The sequence below is a fragment of the Mesocricetus auratus genome, unplaced genomic scaffold, assembly GCF_017639785.1.
Source record: "Mesocricetus auratus isolate SY011 unplaced genomic scaffold, BCM_Maur_2.0 Super-Scaffold_6723, whole genome shotgun sequence".
Classification (NCBI taxonomy): Eukaryota; Metazoa; Chordata; class Mammalia; order Rodentia; family Cricetidae; genus Mesocricetus; species Mesocricetus auratus.
Window position 1 is genome coordinate 4,383,948 of NW_024429183.1, and position 27,879 is coordinate 4,411,826.

The 27,879-nt window shown below is 53.8% G+C and overlaps 2 protein-coding genes across 12 annotated transcripts in view; both read right to left on the bottom strand.

Moving 5' to 3' along the window:
• Positions 1 to 25,236, bottom strand: Necab2 (N-terminal EF-hand calcium binding protein 2). Of its 3 annotated transcripts, XM_005073079.4 has the most exons (13): positions 25,027 to 25,236; positions 22,311 to 22,335; positions 20,301 to 20,409; positions 18,432 to 18,457; positions 18,184 to 18,281; positions 9,674 to 9,810; positions 7,679 to 7,800; positions 7,468 to 7,547; positions 5,202 to 5,255; positions 4,636 to 4,748; positions 1,882 to 1,959; positions 948 to 1,039; positions 346 to 523 (listed from the first exon to the last, which is right to left on the bottom strand). In XM_005073079.4, the coding sequence occupies exons 1-13, from the start codon at positions 25,234 to 25,236 to the stop codon at positions 495 to 497; spliced, it is 1,173 nt and encodes a 390-aa protein (XP_005073136.2). In that variant the 3' UTR covers positions 346 to 494. The 3 variants fall into 3 exon arrangements, with proteins under 3 accessions (XP_040592099.1, XP_040592111.1, XP_005073136.2); XM_040736165.1 differs by lacking the exon at positions 948 to 1,039 and having other exon boundaries at positions 1 to 523; XM_040736177.1 differs by lacking the exons at positions 948 to 1,039; positions 25,027 to 25,236 and adding an exon at positions 22,619 to 23,657 and having other exon boundaries at positions 1 to 523.
• Positions 25,237 to 26,019: 783 nt separating this feature from the next.
• The window catches only part of Osgin1 (oxidative stress induced growth inhibitor 1), a 29,420-nt gene continuing 27,560 nt past the window's right edge, over positions 26,020 to 27,879 (bottom strand). For all 9 annotated transcript variants that reach the window (XM_040736121.1, XM_040736130.1, XM_040736154.1 and 6 more), the window contains one exon: positions 26,020 to 27,328. In XM_040736121.1, coding sequence (XP_040592055.1) covers positions 26,380 to 27,328 — 949 coding nt within the window. In that variant the 3' untranslated portion in view covers positions 26,020 to 26,379. The remainder of the gene's footprint in view (positions 27,329 to 27,879) is intronic.

A 27,879-nucleotide genomic window follows, 5' to 3' on the forward strand; every position in this document is an offset into this window, starting at 1 on the left:
TGTTCCTAAACAGACTTTATTTGGTGGCTGTGGGCCTAGCATGGTGCTGGGGACCTGGGCTCTACCCAAGCCTACGTTGGGTACTACAGGGTCACAGCTCCCACTAGGTAGAAGGGTCCTCAAGGAGGAGGGAAGCAGAGAAAGAGGCCCATCCATCCGAGGTGGGTCCCGCAGGGCCTCAGCCATCAGGAGTCAGGGAGGCCAGAGGCAGGCTGGGGTGGGAAGCTGTTGGTTGAAGGCTGGCCTGGGAAGCCATCCCTGCTAACCTTGGCCTCACCAGCATCCCAGCAGTACACTCTGCCCGGTCAAGTCAGGTATGGGATGCCAGGGGAGGGACCGCCTCCATGTCATAGCAGGGGGAAGTACACATCCTTTTATTAGTATACTGAAAAGACAGCTGCGTACCAAATTCTCTAGAAAAGGGGTGTTGTCCTTTACAAGAAGTGGTGGTGGTGGTGGGGGCACTAGGCTCCTTAACAGGGCCACAGGAGGACTCAGTCTCGGCCCGAAGTGCACCAGGCAGCTGGAAGCAGGAGAGAGAAGCGGTGGTTAGTGGCCGGGCTTGTGGGGAATCAAGGCCCCTTCCATGGAGGCTGGGATGGCTGCAGGCAGGAGTAGGTAGAGTGGGTATGGGGAGGCCTTGAGTAGAGTTCCAGGCCAGACTTTGAGACCCTGCGCTGCTCACTCAGGCTCTGGCTGTGGGGTGGGAGTCTTAGGTTTTCTCTGGGCAGACATACTTCCTAATTGTCTCACGTGAACCCCCACATGTACCACTGGTGCCCTGGCCACACCCTGTCTCTGTCTAGTCACCAAGTCTTGGCTCAGGAGCATAGAGCTGAACCAGGGTTCCTGGTGATGAGTGGGAAGTTCCTGCAGGGCTGGGGCCCTTCACGGTGGCCGGGGCTGTTCAGAGACCCCAGTGGCTGTTTTGTCTCTGGCCCCACTACCTGGCACAGAGATCTGAGAGAGGGCCTCAGGCTGCCTCAGCGTGTCAACCTTGGCGTGTCGGAAGGCCTTGCACACGGGACTCTGCAGGTGCCTGCAAGCCAGGAGCACAGATTAGTCCAGGGGTGTGTCTTAGGATAGGGGTGAGGGGAACGTTAGGTGGGGGCCCAGATCTAGTCCTGCTCTGTCTGGGGGAGGGGCTGTGACCTTGTGAGCATCCATCCGGGAAGGCCTTTTGTTCTAGACTGCCCTTGGGAACAAGCTCAGACCTCTAGCCCCGCCCTTTCCCCTCCGGATTAAAGCTGCAGTCACAGGGGAAGGACTGAATCCCGTGCAGATGACAGCACTGCGGCCCCAGGAGGCTTGAGCCCTGTCTGCTAGCCAGCCCTGAGTGCTCACTCCTCCCTGCAGCACCTGGGTCTCCTCAGTCTCATAGCCCAACAGGGACAAAAGTGACCCCCTCTGTCTTTCCTGTGCTGGGGCTGTACATGGGAACTGGAAACCTCTGCCGTTCCGTGTCTCCATCTGGGGAGGTCAGTGAAGTGCCTGGGCTGGGCTTTGAACCAGCACAGTACCCCTGTGGTGCCGCAAAGCACTCAGCAGCACCTCTGACAGCGAGGCTCCAGACCCAGCACCCATGATGCAGGCAGATGCTGAGCGGCAGGGGGAAGGGAGCTGTGGGAAATGGGAGTCTTCAGAGCAGAGATTTACATGCATGGCGCCATAAGGAGAGCCTGGGTCAGGGGTCTCACTAAGCACCCTGCCTGCTTGCCCGGATGTAGAGGTCTCTGCGACCAGCAGCCACGCTCTTCATCACCCTCCCCACCTTCTCCTCTGAAGGGCCTCAGGGTCAAGGGGCAGGGACTTAGAGCCAGCCATCCCCATCTTACCATAGCCCCAACCCCCGGCATGGGGTCAGGACAAGGCTGTACCTACCTCTTCCACTCTTCCTCTGTCTCCCAGAACTCATAGATGACGAAGGTGAGGCCATCTGCCATCCTCACCGCGGCGACACTGCAGGGGAGTGATGCGCTTACCTGTGGCTGGCAGCGGCTGCCCACTGCCCACAGATGCACGTCACCGTCTCAACCTCTATCTTCCCCACTGGCCATCCCCCGGACAACAGGAGCTGGAGACCCCAGGTTATCCCGGCCAAGAGTGCGGCTCAGCCCAATGGCAGGTGCTATTTTACTGACCATGATGATGCCAAGTCTCCAGGGGCAGCCGCAAGGCCACCTGGCATAGCACCAAGGCCCACAATGAAAGCAGGATTTCAGATGATTTAAAACATCTGGCTTTGGGGGCTGGGGAGATGGCTCGGTCGGCACATGACTGTGAAAACCTAAGTTTAACCCCCAGAATCCTTGTGAAAAAATACTGAAGGTCCTGCCTCAGGAAAACAGGGTTGGGGCCAGTAAGGTGGCTCAGCAGATGAAGGTGCTTGAAACATAGCCTGATGCCCTGAGTTTGATTCCCGGGACCTGCACAGTGGAGGAGAGGAGTATCTCCTGGATACTGTCCTGACTTTGACACAAGCTAGAAAGGAGAGAAACTCAGCTGAGAAAATGCCGTAAGGTCTGACTGTAGGCAAGCCTGTAGGGCATTTTCTTATTTAGTCTCAGTAGGAGCTATGAGAAAGCAGGCTGGGAAAGCCCCAGAGAGCAAGCCAGTGAGCAGCACCCTCCATGGCCTCTGCATCAGCGCCTGCCTCCAGGTTCCTGCCCTGATTGAGTTCCTGTCCTGACTTCCTCCACTGATGGACTGAGATAAATGAAACAAACCCTTTCCTCCCCAACTTGCTTTTGGTGTTTCATCACAGCAATAGAAACCCTAAGACAAACACCCCCATTCCCCAATCCCTAGTGTACACACGTGTACACACACACACACACACACACACACACACACGCCACGCACGCACGCGCGTGCACGCACACACACACATGCTGAGTACTCACTCAACTCAAGAACAATACCCAAGACTGAACTCTGCCCTACATAGACACACACAGAGAGACAGAGAGAGAGAGAGAGAGAGAGAGAGAGAGAGAGAGAGAGAGAGAGAGAGAGAGAGAGAGAGAGAGAGAGAGAGAGAGATTTACATGCAAAACACCTGCTTGTCAAACCACAGCACCCGGCTTGTGTCCTGTTCACTCTGTCTCTTTTGGTCTTTAAGACAGCCGCAGGAAGCCCAGACCTGGGCTGACAAGAGGACACTGAAACTCAGGGTGGACTACCCCAGACTAAATGACCCGCAGCCCAGGCAAGTCCCTTGAATGACCTGGGATGTCACTCCATTTCAGATGAGGAAGATCCTGGTGACTGGGGCTCTGTGAACTTGTGGGCTCTGGTGGAGTTAAGGGTCCACTCAGTGCTGGTCCTGTTCCCACCAGCTCTTCCTGGAGCCGAGCTGCCTTTCTTTCCCACATGTGGCAGATGTGTACCTGAGCCCCTCAAGGAGGTGACAAGTCAAGTCATTCATGAGAAGTGAGGGAATGTGACTCATGTACCAGCCTCAGGCTCTTGAGTGGATGGGGACACCTGCCAGCCTAAGCCCAAGGTTCCATGCCAGCCAGGGCAGGTGCCCACTCTGGTCTCTGTACACATCGCAAAGGTTAGCACGGACAATTGGAACTACAGGAGTGTGGCTACCACAGGATGATGACAGTCAGTCAGGTAACACCTTTGTCTGACTGCTGGCTTCTCAGGCAGGGATTTCCAGCAGAAAGACACAGCCGGACAAGCTTGGGTATGGAGGGCAAAATGAGGAAACCTTGTGCACCACTGTACAGTCCCTGAGCCAGGGTCCTGTCCTTAAGAAGGACTGGGATGGGAGGGGCAAAAGAGCCAGGAAGGCCCAGGTGAGGATAAGGGGGTGTCCAGACCACAGGGTGAAGATCCCCTCCCCTCTAAGAACCATGGCAAGGGCTGCGATGTGGCTGAGAGATGCCATGCACCCAGCATCCACAAGAGATTTGGCTCAGTCCCAGAACAGCAAAGAAAAAAGACCATCTGTACACCACCTCACTGAGCCTGTCCTCACTGGGGACCTCCAGATAGACACACGGCACACCCATGGGCACCAAGAAGCTGACATGACTTCCACAGTCAATGTGGCTGTACTCTGGCCTCTCCTGTGCAATTGATGGGGTGATCTTTTATCAAGTTTCTCTGGAGGTCAAAGGTCAGTCATCCCCTGCCTACCCCATGACGCCATCCCAACACAGAGCCTCTGGCACCTTCTTTAGGCTCCTCCCCTATCACTTGTCCAATCAAACCACATCACCCTCTCTCGGGAGCTATGTGTACACCCCTCCCTGGAGGCCACAGTCCTCTGCTTCACCTTGCTGAGCTACCCAGGGTTGGCAGGACAGGAGTGGGTGGGGCCCAGTGACCTGCATTCCGGAAGACACACCTGGAGGCTCCGTTGTGTGAGCAACAGTGGTGACTCGTCTCAACACGTTATTCTAGTTACCCTCCCTATACACTGGGGTTGGCAGATGCGTGGGCCCAGCTCTGGGGGTGAACTCGTCCACTACCTCCTACAGCTGGAATAAGGTTGAGCCTCACTTTCTTAGCTTCCCTGTCATGTGCCTGCCCTAGGAGAGGGCTGGCTCTGCCAGGTTCACCCCCACCCACCCACTGCCAGCCAGAGGCCCTGATCATACCCCCTCTAGCTTTGTCACTTACTGGAAACAGTTCCTTTCTCCAGCAGTACCCCGGAGGTACTGTCGCAAGGAGTCCAAAAATTCACTCAGCTGCTCAGGGCACACGGCCATTTCTTGTCGGACCAGCTGCAGGTGCTGTGGGCCGAAGTGAGGGTGAACATGTGTGCCGGGCCCTTCCCCAGCCACGTGAACACAGTCCAAAGCCCAGCAACCCATACCTTGTTTCTGAGAGGTCGAGACAATAGGGTCAAAATAAAACCGCAAATCACCTAAAGGAGGGCAGGGCCAAATGGATGAAGTCCCCGAGGAGCTCCACAAACAGGGAAGTAGGAAAGCTGCAGGCACCCCTGTCCAGAGGCATAGCTGATGCCTGGCAGGCTGCCTTTCTGACCAAATGCAGTCTGGTGACAGAGTGGACCAGATGTTTGCTCTGTTCTAGGCCAGATGCTTTTTTACCAGAGTCCTGGAGCCTTGGCTCACCATGCCCCTTGGGGAGGGAAGGCTGGGAAGGGTGGCCAGAGACATGGAGCTATAACATTCCTCAGAGGGCTGGAGGAACAGGTCAGAGGAGGGGCGGGAGGGACTTACCATGTCAGTGCCTTCTTCGTCTGAGAGGCGCTGCTGCAGGTCAAACCAGAGGGTCTAGAACAAAGCACCAGGGTGCCTGTGATGCAGGCCACCTCCAGGGAGGCTCCCAAGGACCCACCCATGACACGGGGTACCTGGGACCCCCAGAGTTACAGTCCCTGTCCCAATGTGCCAGGCCTAGTGGACAAGGTTAGCTCCCAGACACAGAGCAGCATTAGAGGGGCCTGGAGTCAGCGAGTCAGGGAAATGGCAGTGAGTTCCTTGTGGCCCAGGCCTCTGAAGCACTAGGAGTCTCAGAGACCAAGGTGGGCTCCCAAGAAACTTGGGGTGTATGGGAAATCTTAAGACAGTAACAGGGACTCAGGGGGCTAGCCCAAAATCAGGATACTGTTTTTACCAAGATTTCATTAGAACCCTAAGACCCATAACTTGCTGACCTCACCCATAGCAGTGCCCTTGGGTTCCCCGTGAACCCATGGTCTGCACGGAATGGCCTGCATGATGTTCACCTGAAGCCCTGACCAAAGCTTTCTGTATAAATCTCATTTCCCAGCTTCCCTGAGCCAGCTGCTGCCTGCTGTGTGATTCCGGAATGCAGAAGTCACACCAGCTCTGTGGGCCACCAGTACCTGGTACCCAAGACAGGGCCAGCACGCACGATGTTCAGTCATTGCTACGTCACAGCACAGAGCCCTGGGCTCTCAATGGTCCCTCGATGAGTTAAGCATTAGGGCCTGGGTTTAAATCTATGCCTCATCTATTCTTCCTACAATATGGGTACCCCACAATCCCAGCCTCTGTGCCTGTCTGCCCTGCCTGAAGACAGCTACACATAAATAAGAGGTGCATCCATTGTTAAAGAAAACAGCAGTGGGAGGGTGGGCGGTTCTCGAGTTTGAACGAGGGCCTGCCTCTGAGTCACACCTCTACCCTCCACTGACCTCTTGTCCATACATCTCAAGAACGTGCCAAGTAGATAAGATGTCTTCGCAGGTTCAAGCTTGCTTCTGTCACTTAACACGTACAGGGCAGCTCTAGGTAGGCTGGGGACCCACCAGGAACCCTTTGGCCTCTCCACAGTCAGATGGCCAGCCCAGCAGCACCCAGACCTGCCACCAAGGACCTCCATCCTTCCTGGAGAGCATCCAGGCACAGTTAGAGGCCTTGCCTGGCTAGCTGGAGGGTGGGGGGAGAGCCCGGAGCTGGCTTGAATCTGCCAATACTAATGGCTTAGGCCAATCAGAGACCTTGGAGGACCCCGCCCCATCTCCAGGATGCCTAGGTGCTCCTGGTTACCAGCAAGCCTGGTTGTTAGGGCGACCGGGGCACTAAAAATAAGCTTCAAAGAGCCTCCCTCCTGGGGCCCCCACTGAGTTGTTATGACAACCGGGCACAAGGTCCCCACCATGCTGCTCTCACCCTGGGCAGGGCAGCAGGCTTAAAAGGGGTGTGGGAGGGGACCCCCGCTTCAGTCACAGCCCTGCAGCTCAGCCGTCAGCAGCCCTTCCTCTCACCAGACTCTTTCCAGTGAGAAGGCCCTTGCTTCATCCCTCAGAACAAAGCCCCAACTCAACTAAGTACCAGAGCTCCTTGCAAAAGAAATACATAAAAACAGAAGAAACGTTACCTCAATCCCAGGGCTCCGAGGTAACTGTCACTTGGTGTAAGCATGTGTGTGGGAGCCCTGTGCGCATGTGGGGAGTTTGGCAAAGGATGACAACAGTGCTAACGTGACTAAGGTTAGATGCTAACGGGGACATCAGACTCTGACCGGAGCCACCTGCGCCTTGGTGAGGAACACTGGTCTGGATGTCTCCACTGTCATCAGAGCAGAAGTGTTGGGCGCAGAGAGAGTAAGCCACTGACTCACAGCCCAAGAGCAGACACCCAGCTCCAACAGAGGAACGCCTGAGCCCACCCATCTGCAAACCCCTTTGGGAGTCCTGCCAATTAACACACTGTCCCTAGCTCCATACTTCTGGACTGTATTGCGTTTTCGGCACTCTCCTGTTTGGAACCTGCCCTCAACAGTTGCAGAGTCCCACTTACATCTGCTTTTTGTCTCCTGTCTTGGAGCTGGCTTTCTTGAAAATGTCCACAGCACAGGAGCCTACTTATTACTCTGTACCCGGAATGCTGCCCGCCCGCCCAAAGTCAGGACCATGGCCTCGGTCCAGCTCTACAGGGTGCCTCTGTCATGACCTCAACCTCCCCAGGAAGCAAAAGAGGATAGGAGAAAGGTGAAGCAGGTTTGTGGTGGGCCTACCTTGCTCTCCAGTCTCCCAATCAGCTCTGCCAACCGGCTTATCTGGCCCTCCAGCCCCTCCTCCTTTGGCTCCCCTGTGGCTGAGAAAGAGAGAGAGACCCTGGTGGTGGGCAGGGCCATCTTGAGGAGGCAGAGCCCCAACCCCAAGCTAGGCCCTAGTGTCGATCCCTTGGGTCCCCTTGGAGGGTAGTGCCCACTGATGCTCTCTTACCCACAGACAGGCTCTTCCCTGCTGGCTCGGGGGGAACAAGCTTGTGGTTGGGGATGTAGGGAGGACTGGGGCCTCCATAGTGACTCTCGGTGATGCTGTGGCTGGGTTTGCAGTGCTCCTGTCTGCAGCATGCATAGGAGAAACGAGGTATTGATGAGGGCAGCCATAGGACCATGGTCACCTCTACAACCTTCACCATGCACTTAAGAAGCACTGACTGTGCCCTGAAGTGTGCACAGGCCTGTCCTGTGGGACCACATCTGCAGGATGGTCAGGGTAACCCTCATTTTTACACAGGAGGAAACTACCCATGAGGCAGGTGACTTGGCCAAGGCCATGTGGTCAGCTGGGGCATAGCTCCAAGCCAGGACTCTCGAGGCCAGACCCTATGTCCCATAGGCTCATTTCCAAGCCTGGGCCAGGAACCTATCTGGCTGACCTCATATCTCACAGCTTCCAGCCAGTACAGGCTGAGCCCAGGATGGAGACATATAATAGGTCTTTCTCCTTCCCTGTCTCAGTGGAGGCTACTGTCTTGTGGAGCGACTTCTGGGGAGGAAGACCTGGGTCAGTGAGACACCTCACCCCCAACATTGCAGCAAGAAAATACTCTGAATATAGCCAGAGCCAGAGTTCATCTCTTGTCCCCATGTCCCCTTTCCCCATGCATACAACTCACCTGGCACCCTTCACCCCTAGCACAGTGACAGGCACCCAGCAGGATTTCCAAAAATGCAGGGTGAACAGCCAATTCCTTATGCACAAAGATGGGCTTACAAAACTGACTACAGACACAGCAGTCAATGGCGTGTGTGGCTGACACCCCTATCCCATTTTGAATCTGTCTCCTGTGACGCCTGAAAGCTTAGCAAGACTTTCTCCTGTGTTGAGCAAGTAGGCTCAGCTCCCCCAGAGAGACAAGGCTAGCAGAAGGCTGGGAGCTGTCAAACACAGACACACACACAGACACACATCTCTATACACGAGTAACAAATTCAGCGTGTCCCTCAGACCATGAAGAGTTGAGTGGGAGGTCCCTCAAGCAGCTTCTCCTGGAACACAGCACCCTTGAGGGCTACTTCAGGGTGGGGACACAGGGTGGTTCAAGGGAACTCAGGGCTTGTAGCCAAAAGTGTTCAGATGTGGGGCAGTTTGAGGTGTCTGTGGGCATGGAACAGATTTCCCATCAAGACACACCACCCACTCCTTCCCCTGACATCCCAGAGTTATCCCCTCCCAGTGGGGGCAGGAGGGTGGAACCATGGATGGAGCCACAGGGCGTAGGAAGGCAGCCAGGAAAATTGCCCAAGGCTGCTATCTGTCCACAGCAGGAGGAAAAGGGGATGTTTGATTAAGATGATAACAATAAATCAATAAAGGGAAAGCTGTCCCCAGAATAGTGGCAGTTGACACTGGGGACTTGGGATTGCAAGGCTGCCCACATGGACAGAGTCATGAACTGCATTTTTCAAGTGCTGACAGCAAACATATTTGGCAATGGTGTCATTAAGAATCCCTCACAATCCTATCTGATTGAGGTCCTCACTGACCAAGTGACACCCACTCAAACCCCATCCCACAGCAAAAGAACATCTTGCTCTCCTTGAGGATGCGGAGGGCTCCTGGCAAGAACACACTTCCCTCCGGACATTTTACTTCTACCGTGTGGCATTTGTGTCCCCATCCTGTAGCCAGATACCACTTCCCAAGCCAGTTTCTGGCGTTCAGAAGCGGGCCAGGCAGAAGGCCAGTATTGTGGGAACACGGGGACTGTGGCGAGATCTATGGGTCCCAGGAGTGCATGTCTCGTGCCAGCCATTCTCCTAAGTGTGTTCTGTCCCGTGTAAGTCTCCCAACTCAGGTACTTGATCCTAAGTGTGTCCTCATGGTGCAGTTGGAGAGTGCAAGAGAGGCGACTTGGCCAAGGTCACCAAGATTTGAGGTGCACAAAGGGTCAGGCTGCTGTAAGTATCCCCATATGTCCCACTGATGTACCGGATCTGGCTGGTCTGTTCCTCAATGGCTTCCACAGCACTCTCCACGGAGCTCAGCAGCGACTGGATCTGATTGGCTGTCTCCTTCAGAAGGAAGCGGGTCACAAACTGGTCCACATTGCTGGCACCTTCATACACCTGGGGTCAGTGGGAGAGAACCTGGATGCGGGCCGGCACAGGGGCTGGGGACACCTTGGGCTAATGTCTCTGCTTTGTGGGGCCTTGCCCTGCCTCCTGCATCTTAGAGGCTGCAGAGCATACAAAGCAGGGACCCCAGATTCAGAGGCTAAAGCAGGACCTCTGGCTTCATTTGAATCACCTCTCCAAACCTAGCCAGTGGTAGTACATTCTACCATCTTACCCATCAGGGACCAGATGAGTATAAGATGCTTGGCCCAGTGTCCATCACCCATGACGGACGGTAAACTGTAGCTGCTGTGATAAAGGTGGCAGTGATGATAATGTTGGGAATGCTGTTGGTGTACTGATGATGGCAACGTTGATGGTGAAGACAGCAATGGAGGTGTTGGTGATGACAATGATGATGGTGATGACAATTACCATGGCGATGGTGGTGGTGGTGGTGATGATGATGTTGATGATGGTGGGAGTGTTAATAATGGTGATGCTGGTGATGGTGATGATGGTAGTGGTAGCGATGGTGTTAATAATGGTGATGGTAGTGATGGTGATGATAATGGCTGTAATGATGGTAATAATGCCAGCAATCACTGAGTGACATTTCTGTTTCTGCAGTAGAGAGAAAGCAACAGGGAAGATGACCTCATGGACTCTGCTCACTTCCTTCTTCTACAAGAATTCTTTGTGGCCCTAAGTCTTCATGTGGCTATCAGACAACTAACTGAAGAAAATCGGTGCAGGAAAGAAGGTTAAATGGCTTCCAAAGAAATCCTGTGAGGCCTGTGCTCAGAATGGGGGCACAAAACTGGGGGGGGGGGCAGAGAGGTGGGCAGGTGTGCATGCCGAGGACCAAGCTCTGGGGAGAGGAGGATGCTGTATGGTGTGCAGCAGAGCCTCTCCTTCCGGTAAGACTTCAGTACTGATGTCCCTCATGGAGATCCCTGCCTCCGCAGAAGGTTGCAGAGATGGGAGAAGTTTGGATTCTTAGGGTCAACAGGGGTGCGGAGGTAACCACCACCAGGGAGGGTGCATGGGGAAAGGTGCTGGACCTCCACCGCTGAGACTTCACCCTCTGGAGTGACCCCCCCTCTGTACACTGGAACTCTGCCCAGTCCCTGGCAAAGCAGGGGAAAACAAAGCTCTCAAGGAAAGCAAATTAAACTATCCATCACTCTGACTGGGAATTAATTAGCAATAATTACACATTGGGAAACATGGCTGGAAGACAGAGAGCCTGAGGAAGAAGGCGTGGGGGATGGCACAGGGGAGGGTACATTCTGTCCCAAGGCCTGGCTTGGAGCCACTGCCGGCAGACGCTGGTGGAGAAGACATCCTAGTCTGAGGTGCAGGCAGCCCCTGGCTGTCTTTCTAACAACCTGATGCCAGGCTAGAGACTCTGACAACTGAATACCTCCAAAAGACCAAGATGACATAACATGGTCAAAACAAACAAACAAACAAATATGTAAGTAAATAAGCACCCCTTGTCCCCCAAAAAGGCTATAGGACAGGAGTGGGATGTGGGTTGGTAACAATCAGACCAGGGACTGACAAGGCAGTCACTAAATGCAGAAAATGAGAATTCCAAAGACAGGCCACTTTCTGCGGGGTAGAGCAGCAATGGAGACACTACCCTTTTTCCTCTGCCAAGAGCTGAGAGCAGTTCCACAGTGGAGGGCCTGAGGGGCTGTTGTACATGCACCCTGTGACAAGCCATTTGTAGTCGTTGGGAGCTACCCAGAGCCCTGCAGAGCATTTGAGTTGCCAGGTGACTGCGTAGAGAGTGATCAATCAAGAATGTCCCCTAACATCCAGGCTTGAGCCACAGAGAAAAATGCCCTAAGACGGAAGCTGTGTGAGCACTGAGTTTGGAGGTAAAGAAAGAAAACCGTTAGCAACTTGATTGTTCACTTATTTATTTGTGTGTGTTTTGTATGTATGCATGTGTGTGCCTGTGCCATGATGCATGTACAGAAGTCAGAGGACAACCTGTGGAAGTTTGTTCTCACCCTCCACCATGTGGTCCTTGGAATTGGACTCAGGTCATTAGATCTGGTAGTAAGTTCCTTGACAAGCTGAGCCATTTCAATGATTAGATTAAGTCAAACTACTGATACCACATCTCCACCTCTCAGAATCCCTCCTCCAAAATGAACAAGAAATGTTTTTAATGATCTAAGAATAAAACTAGGATTGAGGATGCTTACAGAGATTTTTCTCTTTTTTTTCGTGTGTGTGTGCATGTGTGCGTGTGCGCGCACATGCACGTGTGTTGAGTCAGGGTCTCACTGTGTAGTCCTGACTGTCCTGGAACTAGCTCTGTAGACCAGGCTGGCCTTGAACTCACAGAGATCCACCTGCCTCCTGAGTACTGGGATTAAATGACATGCCTGGCTTCAGAAGCCACTAATAAGATGAAAATGAAGATTTTTATCTTCTAAGTCACAGTCAATGAAGCAGAGCAGAGCATCAAAAGGAAGAGGGTAAAAGAGATGAAGAAAGAACGAGACGGAGGAAGAACAAAGGATCACGAGAGCCGCCAGCCTGGACGGAACACTCATAATGAAGAGAGGCAGCCACAGTCTCCCGGGTGCAGACACCATTCCGGAGCTGATTAAACATGGTGCAGCCAGGCTGCACCCCATCAGAGCAGCAAAGACTTTGCAGACAGAGCCGGTGCAGAGAGGTTCTGCAATCACACTCAATCAGGCAGATAGGGCCAGCTGCCATACCGCCAGGGCGCTAGAGCTTAAATGAGAAAACACGACAAGAGATAAGGAGGCTGAGGACACAATGTGCACCAGGCTGTTATTTCATCTTCAAGGCTGGTGCTGAGGCTGCTGTGAGCCTTGTTAAGCTTGGTGACAGGGATGCAACTGTCACATAAAGCAAGTCAGCTGAGGATGAAGAGGCTTAGACTCTTCATATTCTTTTTTTGAGACAGTCTCTGGCTGGCTTGAACTCATAACAATCCTTCTGCCTCAGCCTGGATAGTAGCTAGAGTGACGGGTGTGTATCAATCACTACACTCAACTTGTTTATATTCTTTTTAAGATTTCTTTTGTTTTTATGTGTGTTCAGGTGCCTGTGGAGGCCAGAAGAGGTTATGAGTTCAGACTCAGGTCCTCTGGAAGAGCAACGGGCATTTGTAACCTCTGAGTCATCTCTCCACCCTCTTGCTCATATTCTTTAGAGCAGTAAGCCTCCAGTTCTGATCATAGCTCCTTAAGAGTAAAGAGTGAACAGATCTGTATGCACTGGGTGAGAGTCATAGTGTGATACACATATTATATATAATATGACTATGTTTACAACAGTAAAGTCTTAGAAATCAACTAATATGCCAATCATAAATGAATAATTAGTAAATTTGGGTAGGAATATTTAGAGACACCCTCAGCCAGACATAGCAGGGCACACTTTGTGCTGGCTAAGTTTATGTCAACTTGACACAGGTTAGAGTCACCTGAGAAGAGGGAGTGTCACTTGAGAAAAAGCCTCCATAAGATCTGGCTGCAGGCCACTTAATTAGTGATCAATGGTGGAGGGCCCAGCCCGTTGTGGGTGGTGCTAAGCCTGGGATGGTAGTCATGGGTTCTATAAGAAAGCAGGCTGAGCCGGGCGTTGGTGGTGCACGCCTTTAATCCCAGCACTCGGGAGGCAGAGGCAGGCGGATCTCTGTTCGAGGCCAGCCTGGTCTACAGAGTGAGTTCCAGGCCAGCCTGGTCTACAGAGTGAGTTCCAGGACAGCCTCCAAAATAATACAGAGAAACCCTGTCTCGAAAAACCAAAAAAAAAAAAAAAAAAAAAGAAAAAAAAAGAAAAAAGAAAAAAGAAAGAAAGTAGGCTGAGCAAGTCATGAGTGATCAGCACTCCTCCATGGCCCCTGCATCAGCTCTGTCTCCAGGTTCCTGACCTGCTTGAGTTCCTGTCCTGACTTCCTTCAATAAGAAACTACAGTGTGGAAATAAGCCAGATCAACCTTTTCTTTCCCGACTTGTTTTGGTCATGATGCTTCATTACTGCAACAAAAACCCTACGATATACCACTAATTCCAGCACATGGGAGCAGAGGCAGGTGGATGTCTGTGAGTTCAAGGCTTCACAGTGAGACCCTGTTTGAAAATACAAATAAATAAATAAATAAAATGCACACTCCTAAAAATTACAGGGGAAGTGTTAAAATACTAGGTAAAAGGCAGAAAACATGTTTTCTGACACCATATTAAAATATGGGGCTGGAGAGATGGCTCAGTGGTTAACAGCACTGGCTGCTCTTACAGAGGACCCAGGTTTGATTCCCAGCACCCACATGGTGGTTCACAACCTTCTGTAATTCTGGTTTCAGGGGATCTGACATCCTCTTCTGGCCTCTGAGGGCACTTAAAATAAATATGTTAAGGAACTGAAGAACTACCCATTAAAAAGTTGCAAGAATCATCCACCCAAACCCTTCCAGATCATGGAGGTTCCGGGTGAACAGTGATCTGAACTGGCGCTTCATTTTGTTTTCTGAACTTAGCTTTACTGAATACCGCTATTTGATACAATAAACAATACGATGAAAGTCTACATGCATCAAACAAAATGGACAAAAATATACATGAGAAAAACAACAGAAATACAAGAATTAAATGATAAGATCATATTTAGTATGAGACGTTAGCTCTCCTGTCCCACCTGAAAGATGAATTAGAAAATCATAAACAGGGAAAAGATGGCTCAGCAGGTAAGGGAACTTATGGCAATTCTGACAACCTGAGTTTAATCCCCAGGACCCACAGTTGTGGAAGGATAGCAGCAACACACACATGCCCACACCCACCCCCCCCCCACACACACACGTTCTTTGACTTCTCCGAAGCCAGTTGTAACATCACCAAGGTTTCACTTTAACATGTGCGGAACAGACTGGCTTTGTGTTTTTTAAAGAGTGTGTTCCAGCTGCACACATTTCCCAACAAAGGCAGGACATCTATTTTCAGGTCTGATGTTCCACACCCTTCAAATGTCCCTCCCAGACACCATTAAAGACAAAGTGCCATGCAACCAGAAGACACAGTGGGGGAGGAAACTTACTGGTCACCCATCTTTATCACAATACAATGAATGCAAGAGATAGTTTGGAAAATGCTGGGGACAAAGACACTGCATGGTACCATCTGTGGTAGCCTTGAAAATACCAAAGGTTAGTGTGTTGGATTTCAGAATTTCATATTAAGCAAAGCACTCCATTCACACAAAGGAAAAAATAAGAAGACCAAGGTGATGATGAACCCAAGCCAACAGAGGACAAGAATTATAATAAGAAGCACAAATAAGAAAGAAAACATAATATGTATATTAAATAAGTGTCTGGGGCTGGCTATGAGAAACAGCTGGTTGAAACAGGCAACACTGTCAAACATAACATTTTTAAAATGTAGGAAGCACATGCTTCTAATTCCAGTACTGAGGAGGCTGAGGCAGGAGGGTGACAGGTTAGAGGTCAGCCTGGTCTACACAGTAAGATCCTGGGTCAACAAACAAAATGAAAGAAAAGAAAGGGGGGAGGAGGGGGGATGGAGAGGGAGGAGACAAGCCCTGGAGGGAATGGGAGCTGTAGCTGAAGTGCTCACAACCACCTAAGGACTTTTTTTTTTTTTTTTGGTTTTACGAGACAGGGTTTCTCTGTATTGTTTTGGAGGCTGTCGGTCCAGCCCGGCCTCGAACTCACAGAGATCCGCCTGCCTCTGCCTCCCGAGTGCTGGGATTAAAGGCGTGCGCCACCACCGCCCGGCTCACCTAAGGACTTTTTATCGTTCTTTTCTGCATGAAGTGTCTGTCTTGGTCAAATAGCGGTTTAGACTTTCAAAAATAATCATGAGAACATACTGTACATAATTAATTGATCATGAAAATGAACATGTCCAGGTTTGTTAAAGAATATACAAAAGTGAACACATCAAAAAGGAAATGACTAAAATTAGGGCTTGCTATAAACCACTTATTACAGGGGCTGGAGAAATGGCTCAGTGGTTAAGAGCTCTGGCAAAGGACCCGGGGTTTGATTCCCAACACCTACATGGTGGCTCACAACCATCTGTGACTCCGGTTCTAGGGGACCCAATGCCATCTTCTGGCTACTGTGAGCTCCAGGCACACACAAGGTACACAGATGTACGTGCAGGTAAAACACCCCACACATAAAACAATACGACCAAGACAACAGTCCCTACTCTTTTAGTCCCTTGACCCAAGAGTTCTGGATAACGTTTTGATTTTGAATAGAAAAAAAGCACTTCCATACATCTTAGGGATGGTGAATCACACAGGAGATGCCCCAGTCAGACGATTTGCTCCCCAGGCCACCCTCCCACTTCAACTCTCAATGCAGAGAGAAGACACTCAGTAGGTGACAGAATTGAGTGAGGGATGATGAAAGAATGACGCTCTGATGAGAGTTTATCACAGAGCACCGACTATTCAATATGAGAGAATCTAAAAATAGAATCCACCCATCGATAGCTGAAGCAAAATCATCAGATCATTAAAAAAACAAAAAAACACCCATAGGCATTTGAGCAAATTCCTTGCCATCACCCAAGACGAGACTGAACAAAGGGGAAGGCGAAACATATTTTTGCACAGGCTGAACTGAAGAGGTTTCTAAAATAAGAGTTGGTATTAATATTGCAATTAGTGGAGAGATGCTCGGGATGTACTTGAAAAGCTGGGGCTTTGCATCATTAGATGTGTTAGGATCTGGAGAATATGCCACATGCAACAAAGTTACCAGAGGAGCCCCCATGCAGGGGACTAGCCCAGCTAACCATGACAGAGACTCCTGCATCACAAAATCAAAGCAGTCAGCTCCGATCAGGGATCACAGTGTGTCTTTGAGTTTCTTTGGCTGTGATGAAACACCATAACCAAAAGCACTTGGGGAGGACAGGGTTCATTTCGGCTTACATGTCCATATCACAGTCCACTGAGAGAAGTCAAGGGCAGAAACCCAGGCAGGAGCTGATGCAGAGGCCATGGAGGGGCACGGCTTACTGACTTGCTCCCCATGGCTTGCTCTGTTTGCTCTCTTACAGCACCCACGACCACCAGTCCAGAGGTGGCGCCACCCAAAGTGAGCTGGGCTTTCAGACATCAATCATCAATCCAGAAACATACCCTGCAGACTTGTTCAACAGGCCAATGTGTTGGGGGGATTTTCTTAATCGAGATGACTCTAGCGTATGTCAAGATGACATAAAAGCTACCAGCACACAAGGAAAGCATTCAAGATCATCAGCAAGCTGCCTTTCTACAAACAGGCCAGCTAGGAGACACCAAAGAAGGAAAAAAAAGTCAGCCACCACTGTCAGTCCCTGCAAGGATGCTACAGAATCACCTGAAACCACCATGATCACCCGAGGCTACATGTGCTATCCTTGTGGCAGCATGGCTAGGGCTGGGCTGAGCCTCCTTTCCCTCATGGGTGGTGAGGGTCCATGCTCTACAGCTTTACTGGGATGCGGCTCTGCTCCTAGACGGGAGGGGAAGAGTCAAGGAGTGGCTTGCTGCACAATCCATCTTCCCCTCCCTCTTAGAGCCAGGCTGACACGCTTGCCTAGCACACCCTGCTAATGCTCCAGCCACCATGGGACACTGGGGGCTGCAGCAAAACTGCCATGATGAACATCCCCTCGCCCCCTTACAGTGGCTCCCACAAGGTCTTAAAATATTTGCAAACAGCAAGACTCCTGACAGTGCAATGCCAGAATGGCAGTGTGGATAAGCGGGGGGGGGGGCAGACTCAGCAAAGGGGGTGCATGGCAAGAAGGGGCCCTCAGTCCAGCGCAGGCGAGGCCCAGGCTACACGTAAGGGACTGAGGGAGCTGGTGCTGCCTATGTAGCCCTGTGTTCACCTGCTTAGTGTTCAGTTCAGTCAAGGTCTGCAAGATGTACACTCCCACGCCACAGCCAGCAAAGTGAGACTCTAGTCCTTCAACAGTGTCACTGGCCAGATCAGCTCAGTCTTCCTCTACTGCCCATGTGCCAGCCACTCAGGAGACACCAGTGCACTCCCGGGTCAAGTTCAGACAGATGAAACCTAAATCTCCATTTCCAGATCCCTGGGTCTGCGCTGCCCCTGAAGGAGCCGATCACTCAGGATTCCTGCCCTCACCAGGTATCCGCACCAGGACCAGGCTCTACCCTGGGCAAGACCCTCACACTCTGACACACACCCTACGGGACAGGGCTATCCACTAAGGTCCCCAAGGAGCCCCACCAACATTTGTCACCACAGAGCCAGACACCCTTGAACAACAATGCTCAGAAACAGCTAGACTGGCGTTCAGGCCCTGGCTCCTTGAGTGCATGTCCCACCCCACTGACCTTCTTGGTGTAGCCCATGGCTTTCAGGACAGAGTGGTTCAAGGTCTCCAGGGAGGCCAGGACATCCTCATAGTCTCCCATGTGGTCCACAAAGTAATCTGGGGAAGGGGGATACAAAGGTCAGGGGTCACAGAGGATTCCGCCCTCTCCCTGGGCCCCTCCCACCAGTGCCACCTAGGTCCGTGCTGATTTGCCCTCCTCTGGGTATTCTTGCCTACACCATGCTGGCTGTCCATTCAGGTACTCACCACACAGTTCCTTGGTGTCCACATGGCTGTGGAGGGAGGGAGGGAAAGAGGGAGAAAACGGAGGGGGGAGAGGGAGAGAGAGTCAGCAGGTCATTGTCTGACCCTCCAGCAGTCCTTAAAAGACTTGCTGTGGCCCCCTCTGCATGCTCAGCACTGGTATCGTGAACCCACGTCATAGAAGAGGCTGGAGTGGGAGCCACCTGCCCGCCCACCATGTTCTAGTTCCTTTCCTTATTTTGAGACAAGGTGACACTATGTAATACAGGCTGGCCTTGAACTCTCATGATCTTCCTGCCTCAGCCTGCTGAGTGTTGTGGTTACAGACCTATGCCACCACACCGGGCTGCTCAGTATTCCTCTCAAAGCCCATGGGCCATATCATGAGTAGATGGGACCAAGGAGGGGCTGGTCCTGGGAGCAGGGTGGGGAAAGGGCTGTGGGGTCAGCTGTGATTATCCCAGGTTGTCAAAATAATACCCCTGCCCCATTCTAGCCCTGGGTTCCACTCCTTCCACCAAAGCAGAGAAGGATCTGGTCCTTGCTCAGGGTTGGGAGAGGTGTGTGAAAATCAGTGTTAGACAGCAGAGGGACCAGGAAGTGGCTGTGCGGGTTCCAACGCCTTCTCCTTTCCGGGTCTAGCCTGTACCCTGGCTTAGGCCTGCTTTTAGTGGATTCCATGTTCAAGAGCATACATCTGGGTGAACGTTTTCTGTAGATTCCAAGACTGGTGACAGCCTTGGAATTTCTCTGACATCCTGGAACGCTGCTTCTGATGTGTGAGCTGTCTGAGTCAGGAGGATTGCTTCGCAACTCAAGGGGCTAATGTCTGCAGTTCCTACTTCCGGTGGCACTGGAGCAAAGAATCCAGAATGTCTTCCGAATTCTGACCTCCCCTGAAGTGGGTCCACTCTGCTCAGCCCTCCGCCCCCATCCTCCAGGACAAGCTCTCAAAGCAGCGCCTCCTCTCCCTCCACCTCGCTAGCTGACACCGGAGGCTCCCAGGGACAATGTCTAACTCAGTGAGTGCCCAGGAGGCTGCAGAGAAGCTGGGAGACTTCGTGTGGCCTGGAGACAGTGTCCCTTGCTCTGCTCTCGGGATCAAAGTCACTCCTACACAGTGGCATCCCCAGAAAATGACCTCCTGTCTCCAGCCTTGACTTCAAGCTACCACTTTACTATGACCCCGCAAACTGGCTTGGTAGTAACCGTGTGCCTGGATCACCACTAGTCTTGGGGCCCCCAGTGATCCTACCTGCTCTAGAGCCCCCAGAAACTTCAGCCCTCGCCACCTCGGTGGGGCAGAGGAAGGTGGTCAGGTGGCTCTTACCCACCCAGGCAGAATTCAGGAGCCATGGACAAAAATGGGTGAAGGGCCTGTGAGTGTGGGCGGTGCACCCCTGCACCCCTACGCTGGCTGGCTCTGGGGGCCAGGTGTCCTGTGAGGACAAGATGCAGGTCCATGTCATGACTGGGTGGCAGAAAAGGTTCAAACTGCTCCAAGGTCAGAAGCGAGGTTCATGCTAGAGTTGGGATTCACATGCACAAGGGTGGATGGGATGGGTCTCAGGAAGCAGATATTGGGTAGCTCTGGAATCAGAACTGAATGGAGACACAGCAGAGTCACTGCCAATGTCCCATCAGTCCTGTGTGTACTGCATCAGGCCCAGGGGCTCTCCCTGCTTGGCCAAGGTGGCTCAGGAAGGACAAACTCTGTGACAACCACACACACAGGAGGGCCAGACAGGTCTGGCTTTTAGATTAGTGAGTCGGGGAAGTTCCAGGCCTCTTGCTCCTATACCGAGCATTGTCATTATGGAGAAGGGAGGAACCTATACATCCCCAGGGTGCCCCAGGGTAGCCTGGGCTCACTTGGTGTTGTCGGAGTCAATGGTGTGGAAGAGGTCCTCCAGCTCCTTCTCATTGAGGACACCATCTGCGAAGAAGAGCTGAAACTCCTCCAGGGACAGCTTCCCGTCATCTGCAGTGGACAGGCAAGGAAGCAGCTGCTGTCTCAGAGAGAACACGTGGTGGCGGCCCACAGACTGTTCCCAGAACCACTGCCTGAGTGAATGGAATTCCCAGTTGCCAAACTGAAGCCTACTGACTGGTAATCCCAAGAACAGAGACAACAGAAGCTGGTTTCTGGGGAATGGCATGCTTTCTGTCAGGCCCTTCTGCACCCCCTCAATCACCTGACTCGGACACTGACAACAATAGTCTTCTACAGTGATCACTCCCAACCCCCACCTAGGTCCTAACTCTGGGAAAGGGAACAGTCCTTCTATTGGGTCCTACAAGGCATTAGTACTCTGAGCTCAGACCTTCAATCTAGCCTAGGGCAGGACTTTGGGCCACATGATAGGTGCCAACACAGTCCCCCAAACGTTTTGACAAGGGGCAGTCAGTAGCTTCATCTTTCATGGAGTAACTGGGCTGCATGGAAAAACTGAAATCAAGTCTATACTCAATGAATGTGTGCTGTGACTGATTAGTCATGTCTGCCCCAGGCACAGCATGGGGTGTCCCAACACCAGGCCCTGTTTTCCCTCTGACTTCTTCCACCAGCTTATCAAGGATGATACCTCAGTGTCCTCTGAACCCAGAGAGAACAGGAGGCAGGAGGACAGAGTGTGCAGATCCTCTGATCAGAAACCTTCTGACATTTACCTTGGGTGGCAGCCACAAGCCTAATGAGCACCTATGAGCTATTAAGAGGAAAATATCCTCCACTTGGCCTCTGGTCCAATTAGAGAAGATGAATTGTTCTGGAGCTTCATCCCCTGGGCCAGCAACTCAAGTGGGGCTGTTTGCAGGTGGCACCACTAATGAGCAGGAGCCCAGCCTGCTGCAGTGACCTTTCAAAAGGCAAGAGCCGATGGGCCTCATCCCTGGAGGAAAATGCTGGCTGGTCCCCTCCCTCTGCCAGCTGTCAATGCCATCTTCCAGGGTTTTACCCTGGGCTGCCAGTCAGGCCTCTCATTCTAGGCTTCCCCTGGGGATTGGCTACCTCGTGTCCACCACAAAGCTAGTCCTTATCATGAGAGCCTCCCCGAGACACGCAGCTTTGTTCTCATGAGGGAAGGCATCTTGTTCACACTGGCAGAGGACCCACTGTGCTTTGGGCATGTGAACTTACCAAAGAAAACAAGTCCAAAATCCCAACCTGTCGGAGTGGTGGGGGATGGTCAGGAGGGTGCAGGGTAAGGCCCACTGCAGGCTGACACTCCTGAGATCTGGGGGGGGCGCTTTTCCCCCGGGTGGTGAAGGCTCTGCACAAAGCCACCACATTTTCAGTACCATTTGATCTCCCTGTATCCCTGTTTCCCATGTGGAATCTGCAGGTGGTCCTTCACCTGGAGGCCTGGAGGATGCATATCACCCCTAGGACAGACCCGAAGAGGACAACACTCCTCCACAACGGCTCCAGCCCAGGCCTGTTGGCAAAGAGCTCTGCCCCACCCCACCAACCACACAGGATATACAGCAACGGCTCCCACGAATGGCAGAGGAGCTGGACAAAGCCGGAGTCACCTTGAATTCAAGCCCACTTGGGAAGGGAACCAGGGCCTCTGGGGCAGGTGGCAGACAAGGGCCTGAGTACTTCATGAATGAACACACCACCCTCTGGTTCTCTTTCGAGGTGTCTTTAGGTCACCCATGTCTCCTCTTTACCTCACCCCCAAAGCTCAGGGCTGCACACAGGACAGCTGTTACCGCTTTGGCTTACAGAAGGGGAAACCGAGGCACAGAACAGCGACAGGAGTTGACCTCTGAACTTCTTGTGTTCTTCATCCTCAGGTTCATAGTTGTACACATCCCCACCCCATGAAACATCAGGACAGGGAGTGCGGGCAGCGGGGCGCCTGGAGGGAAACTCACCGTTTTTATCCGCACGGCGGAAAATCTGCAGAGAGGAGACCTGGAGTCAGTCCTGAGCTGAGCCTGGGCAGGTGCCCTCTGCAGCCTCTTGACCCAGCTGAGATCCCTCTCCCAGGAGCAGCCGGGGTGAGGCTTGGAACCCAAACTAACCCAGGAGACCGCAAGGCTGGGCCCCAGGGTAGAGAGACTGCAGCAGGCAGAGGCCCTTCCCACACTACTTCAGAAGTCAGCCCTCCCTCCCCCTCTGCTCTGCCAGCCTGCCCACGGCTGCTGACAGACACACATCCCTGCTGCACGCTCACGCTCACCCACGTGTATCTCTGCAGGTGTACGACACTCATTCCTCTAGACTCCCCCATTGCTGAGCACACAGCTGCACCCGGCCACGCTCAGAGACCCGTGAGCGCTCACTCCGTGCCTTCCCACCGTTCGCCATTCAGGGCCCTCCTCCCTTGCTCTGGCTTGCCTAGGTCCCCTCTGAAGGAGGTGATCTTGAAGCCTGGTGACAAGATCAGCCCACAGGAAGTATGCCACCATTATGAGACAGGGGAGAGGCAGGCAGGAATGTTCTGGTTGCAACTAGCAGGGATGGGATCGGGAACAGCCCAAACCTGGGACCTGCACTTTGAGACAAAGTCACTCCGTGCTTTGCTGACAACTGAATTCCTCAAGGTCCTTTGATGACAGGTGCTGGGTGGCCAGGGTCAAGAGGTTGTTTCTGATAATTGCGGGCACTTCCAAAAGTCGCTCAGCCTGGGCCATAACCCAGGCAGGTTGGATCAAAGTGTCTGCTAAGACCTTCTAACTCACAGAGGGATTTGGTGTCCAACCCTGAATCTACTCAATCAATCAGGCTCGCCTTTTAATCAGCTCCCTGTGGGGGCTGATGTCCCAGCACTGAGATGGTCTCAGGATCCTGAAGGAATTGACTCCCTTTATCCAGAAGGAAATGTCCAGTCCCCGCCTCCACTCTCTGGGTTTTCCCAGACTCAGGAAGGTTTAATAGGGATCTGTTAGGCCAGGCATGAAGTGCCACCCCCTCAAGTCTCTTTGAATACAAGGACGGATGGCTTTGCTCACCTGCACCCTACAAGCAATAGGACAAGGGATATGCGCATTCTCTGGGTGCTCCCAGACCCCAAAAGGCCTGGGTATGGGAATGGCTAGGCTGATGTGCTCTCAACTGACACCAACAAAGGTGGCTCCTGGAACCAGGGTGAACAATGCCCTTCCCCCACTGCTTACCCCACTGCACAGATGAAGAAATAGAGGCTCAGCCAGCACACAGCAGCAAGTGCAGAGGGAAGGGCTGGACAGGGCTCCCCCGAAAGAGGGCCAAGCTGCCACCTCCACCCGGACTCTGCCTCAGTCCTACAGTGTGTGTGTGTGTGTGCGTGTGCGCGTGTGCGTGTGTGCGCGTGTGTGTGAGTGTGTGTGCGTGTGCGCGTGTGCGTGTGTTCATTGAGTCACTAGGGCCCCCATCTCTGAAACCCTCCTGCCTAGACATACATGTGGGCTCTGAGATCTAACAAGAGAATTGGGGATAGGGTTTCTAGTACCCTGACACTTGTAGGGGTGTGAGGCACACACACACAAGTGTGCACTTACACACTCAAAAACACCTTGACTCTCCTAGAGCATCATAACATGCAAACTCACCCCCTCAGACCAGTTCCAACCCCAGAAACCCTGCATGGCCAGGCCACCAGCCCTCTCCCGCCCATGTGACTCCCCCACTCTGCAGGGGGAAGGAGCTAGGTGGGGTGAGGAGTGAGTCTGGGGTCCAAGAGTCGAAAGGAAAGTACAGGAGGGGAGGGTGCCAGGAAGAGAGTGAAGGGCAATAGCTTGGGGTGGAGCTGGGGGAGGGAGCCCCCACGCCCAGGCATGGTTCTGATTTTATGGGAAGAGAGGAGGTGGGAAGGGGCACAGCGGGGGGGGAGGGTGTGGGGGGCTCAGCTTTCTCAGCAGAGAGTGGAGGGGTGGCTGAGGGGCTGTGTGGTCTCAGAGAAGTAACACTGCAGGGAAGAATGCCCCATAGAGAGGAGGGGGCTGGAGGTGCCCAGGGCTCTTGTCCCAGGAGTAGGGATTCAAGTGAGAGGGTTTGGTTAGAACCGAAAGAGGGGAATAGTGGCCAGACTTATGGCAGCTCTAGGGGTCCGGGCTATGGGATACGGGGGTGCAGGATTGTAAAGGGAGGGGATGTAGGGGGTCGTGGAGTTCCAGTGGGGACAGGCTCCGCAGCCGCGATGAGATCCCAGCTGTGGGATAAGTGGAAGCGGGAATATGGAGGGAGGGGACTGAGTCCGGGTGTGGGGTTGGTGGCTTGAGGTTCTCACTCGGAGGAGGGTCCCGGCTATGGGATGTGGGGATCCAAGGAAGTGGATGAAAAGGATGGAGGTGAGGATAATAGTAGGGTGGGGCTGGGGGTCCTGGGGGTCCCTGTGGGAAGAAGGGGTCCCAGCTATGGGATGTAGAGATGTGGGAATGAGGGAAAGTGGAGGGAGGGGATGGATAGAGGGGATCGTACGATCTGGAGGACAGGCGCCTCAGCGGCAATGAGAGTTAGGGGTTTGCGCTTGGGGTCTCCGCGTCGAGGAGGGTTCCAGCTAAGGGATGCGGGGATGTGGGAACGTGCAGGATGAAGGAGAGGGTGCTAGGGTCCCGGGTGCGGAGTGGCACCCAGCCGCGCTGGGTGGAGGGTCCGGCGCATACTCACGTCCAGGATGACGGCCGTGCCCCCGCGTGGCGCGGCGGGCCCGGGGCTGGGGTCCGCGACGGGAATGTCGGGGACGAGCGGTGCGCGGGGCTCGCCCATTCTGGCGCCCACCCAGCGCAGCAGCCCGCCCAGCGCGCGGCCCTGCGGCGGCGGCTCCCGAAGCAGCCTGTGCGCGCCGGCCCTGCACAGGCGCGCCGCCCGCTCGCACATCTCGCCCGCCGACCCCCGCCCGGCCGCGCCCCCGCGCGCCCCCTGCCCGCGCCCGCCCGCGCGCGCCGCTCCCGCCTCCGGCCCCGCGGCCCGGACACCGCGGGGACCGCCAGTGCCGGGGCGTGGGGGGGTTCCCCGGACCCCAAGCCACGTGCTCCGCGCCCGCCGCCCCCACCCCGCCGGCCAAGAGCGGAGGCAGGGGACTGCCCGCGGGGGTGCGGGGTCCGGTGGCCGGACCCTGGCACGGTCACAGAGGGGGATGGCCTCGTGCACACCGGATTGCGGACGGGTGTAGAGGAGGGTGGGGGCCCCCGGGATTGTGTCCCAGTCCCCACCAGGGTCCCGCTGACCCCGGGTCCCCTCCCCCGTGGTGCGAGTGTCCGGCGAGCCCTGAGCGCCCTCTGCCGGCCGATTCTTCCTGAGTCCCTTCCTCCCCTCCTCCACCCGCGGACGCCAGTTACCCTGAAGGCAGAGCAAGATGTGGATAATTGTGCAAGTGACTCAGACTCTAGAGACCTGAACAGGGGGCCCTGGGCTGGACACCAGTCTGAGCAAAGGCCCTGAGGCATGTAACCGGGAGGTGAGGCTTGGAGACTGACGAACAGACCAGGGGACTACAAGGCTGACAGGGCTGCAAAGGGCTTCTGGAAGCTTCATTCCCTGCCCACAACTGCTCCACCCTGGGCCCCCATCCCTTGTTCTGGAGCTGTAGGCCTCATCCAGGGGCCCAGTGTGGGGTCTGTTTGCCCAGCCACTCCCCAAGCACAGACGTTTCAGGCACAGTGGAGGCACTGTTGGTTTTATTATGGACCTGATTCTGAAAGGTTCCATCTGGAGTCCTCCTAGTTGGGCACTCAGCTGGCCCCATGATTCCAGCACACACTGACAGCTTCAAGGTGGCCCAGGCCCAGGTGTCTCTGGCCTATGGCTACTGCTCTCACCTAGAGCCTTGACTAGCTTGAGGATGGGGTAACCTGTGTTCCCCATGCCTCTGGGCCAGACAGTCCATCCACAAGGCTCGAGTCTTCATCTCCTGCTGGGGAGACTGGTCCCCACATAGGAAATCTTTAGATGGACCCATGTCCCATTGGACTATGATGAGCCCCTCCTCTTCAGGGCCTGGTGTCAGGGCATCTGCGGATGTTAGGGTGGTTTCCTGGTCTCCTTCCTCAGCAGGGAGCTGGCAGCAGCCAAGGCCCCACCCTGGACGAACCTCACAAAGTTGTCCCCAGCCAGTGGCCCCAGGGCATACAGGCCCTCCTGGTGAATGCTCTCATGAGTGAAGGGGTCCACATCAATGGGATTCCTCTTGGGGCTCAGTGGCTGATCTGGGTCTATGACCAAGTCAGCACCTGCCCTGGGGAGGTAGGAAAGGTTGGGGTGGGAGCCAATGAGGACCAGCACCATGGAGACTCCAAAGAGCTGCTGGCCCCCTTGTGGGTCCTGGAACACTGCCTGGTGATCCTCCTTGAAGAGCAGCGGCCGGTGCTCAGGGAGGCTTCGGTAGCCCTCATAGGGGCTGGGTGACAAGATGGATTGATCACGCATCATCTGGTGCACCTTGTGGTATTCAGGGTACAGCATCTTGGGCAGCTGGTTGAACACCAGGCCAGGGTCATGGACAGACCGGCGGAAGGCATGGATCACCTGGATGTTGTAGTGGCGAGCAAAGAGGACAGCATCGGCTGCAGACAGCCCAGCGCCCACAATCAACACCGGGTCTGAGTTTGGATTGATGGTGCCTGCCCGCAGGGCTGCTTCCAGGGCTGACAGCTCATGGTGGACGAAGGGCAGGGTCTCTCCTGGGATGCCTAGCCGGGCTGGGCTGTCAAAGGTGCCCGTGGCCAGGACCACGTTACGGGCCCACAGTGAGAAGGGCTGGTGGCTGTTGTCCTTGGCAGTTAAGTAGCCTTTTACTTGGAAGAGGGGGCCGGGAGCTTGGGCCTCAGGGCTGCCATGCTCAGAATTTGCCTGCTCCACGGCAGTGACTACAGCACCAGACACAAAGTTGTGACTTAGACCCTTCTTGGTCACATAGTCTCTGTAGTAGTGGGCGATGTCACCCGCTGTGGCTCTGCTGTTACGGAGACCTCTGAGAAGGAAACAGATGTGGGCGCTGGGTGTCAGAGATGTGGTAGGCAATACCAGTGGTGACAGCACTCCTAGCTGAGGCCAGGCTTCCCTGTCTCTTGTGTAAAGTGGAGCTAACACAGGGAGCCTGAAACTCCCTGTGCCTCAGTTTCCCTACTTGTGAGGCAGGGTGTATGAGTGTGTCAGCAACATCCCATGAGGGCTTGGGAGATTCTACAAGGCTGGGTGCAAACCAAGTGCCTAGACGGGAACTTGAGCATGGTAGTGCCATGTCTGGGCTGCCCGGCCCCTGATACCATTACCCCAAAAGGTTACAACAGTCCAAAAGCTGGTGACTACCAGCACTCAGGAGGCTGAGGCAGGAGGATCACCAGTTTAAGGCCAGTCTGGCATGGCAAGACCCTGCCTCAAAAACTAAAACTAGAACCCAAAATGTCTATGTAAATGTAGTAAGATCTCACATCTATAAAGTTCAGAATGAGGCCAAGGGGTCTATACAGCTAGAGTTAAGAGCAGGGCTGAACGGGAGGAGGGGAAGGGAGGGTGATTGGA

What these genes read in the sequence shown, in the direction of transcription:
- Necab2 (XM_040736165.1), bottom strand. Translation starts at nt 25,236, where the DNA reads ATGTGCGAGCGGGCGGCGCGCCTGTGCAGGGCCGGCGCGCACAGGCTG. An exon ending in GGACACCAAGGAACTGTGTG is followed by an intron (nt 18,282 to 18,431) that starts GTGAGTACCTGA and finishes CCCCTTCCCCAG; the next exon opens with ATTACTTTGTGGACCACATG. An exon ending in CCATGGGCTACACCAAGAAG is followed by an intron (nt 9,811 to 18,183) that starts GTCAGTGGGGTG and finishes CACTGACCCCAG; the next exon opens with GTGTATGAAGGTGCCAGCAA.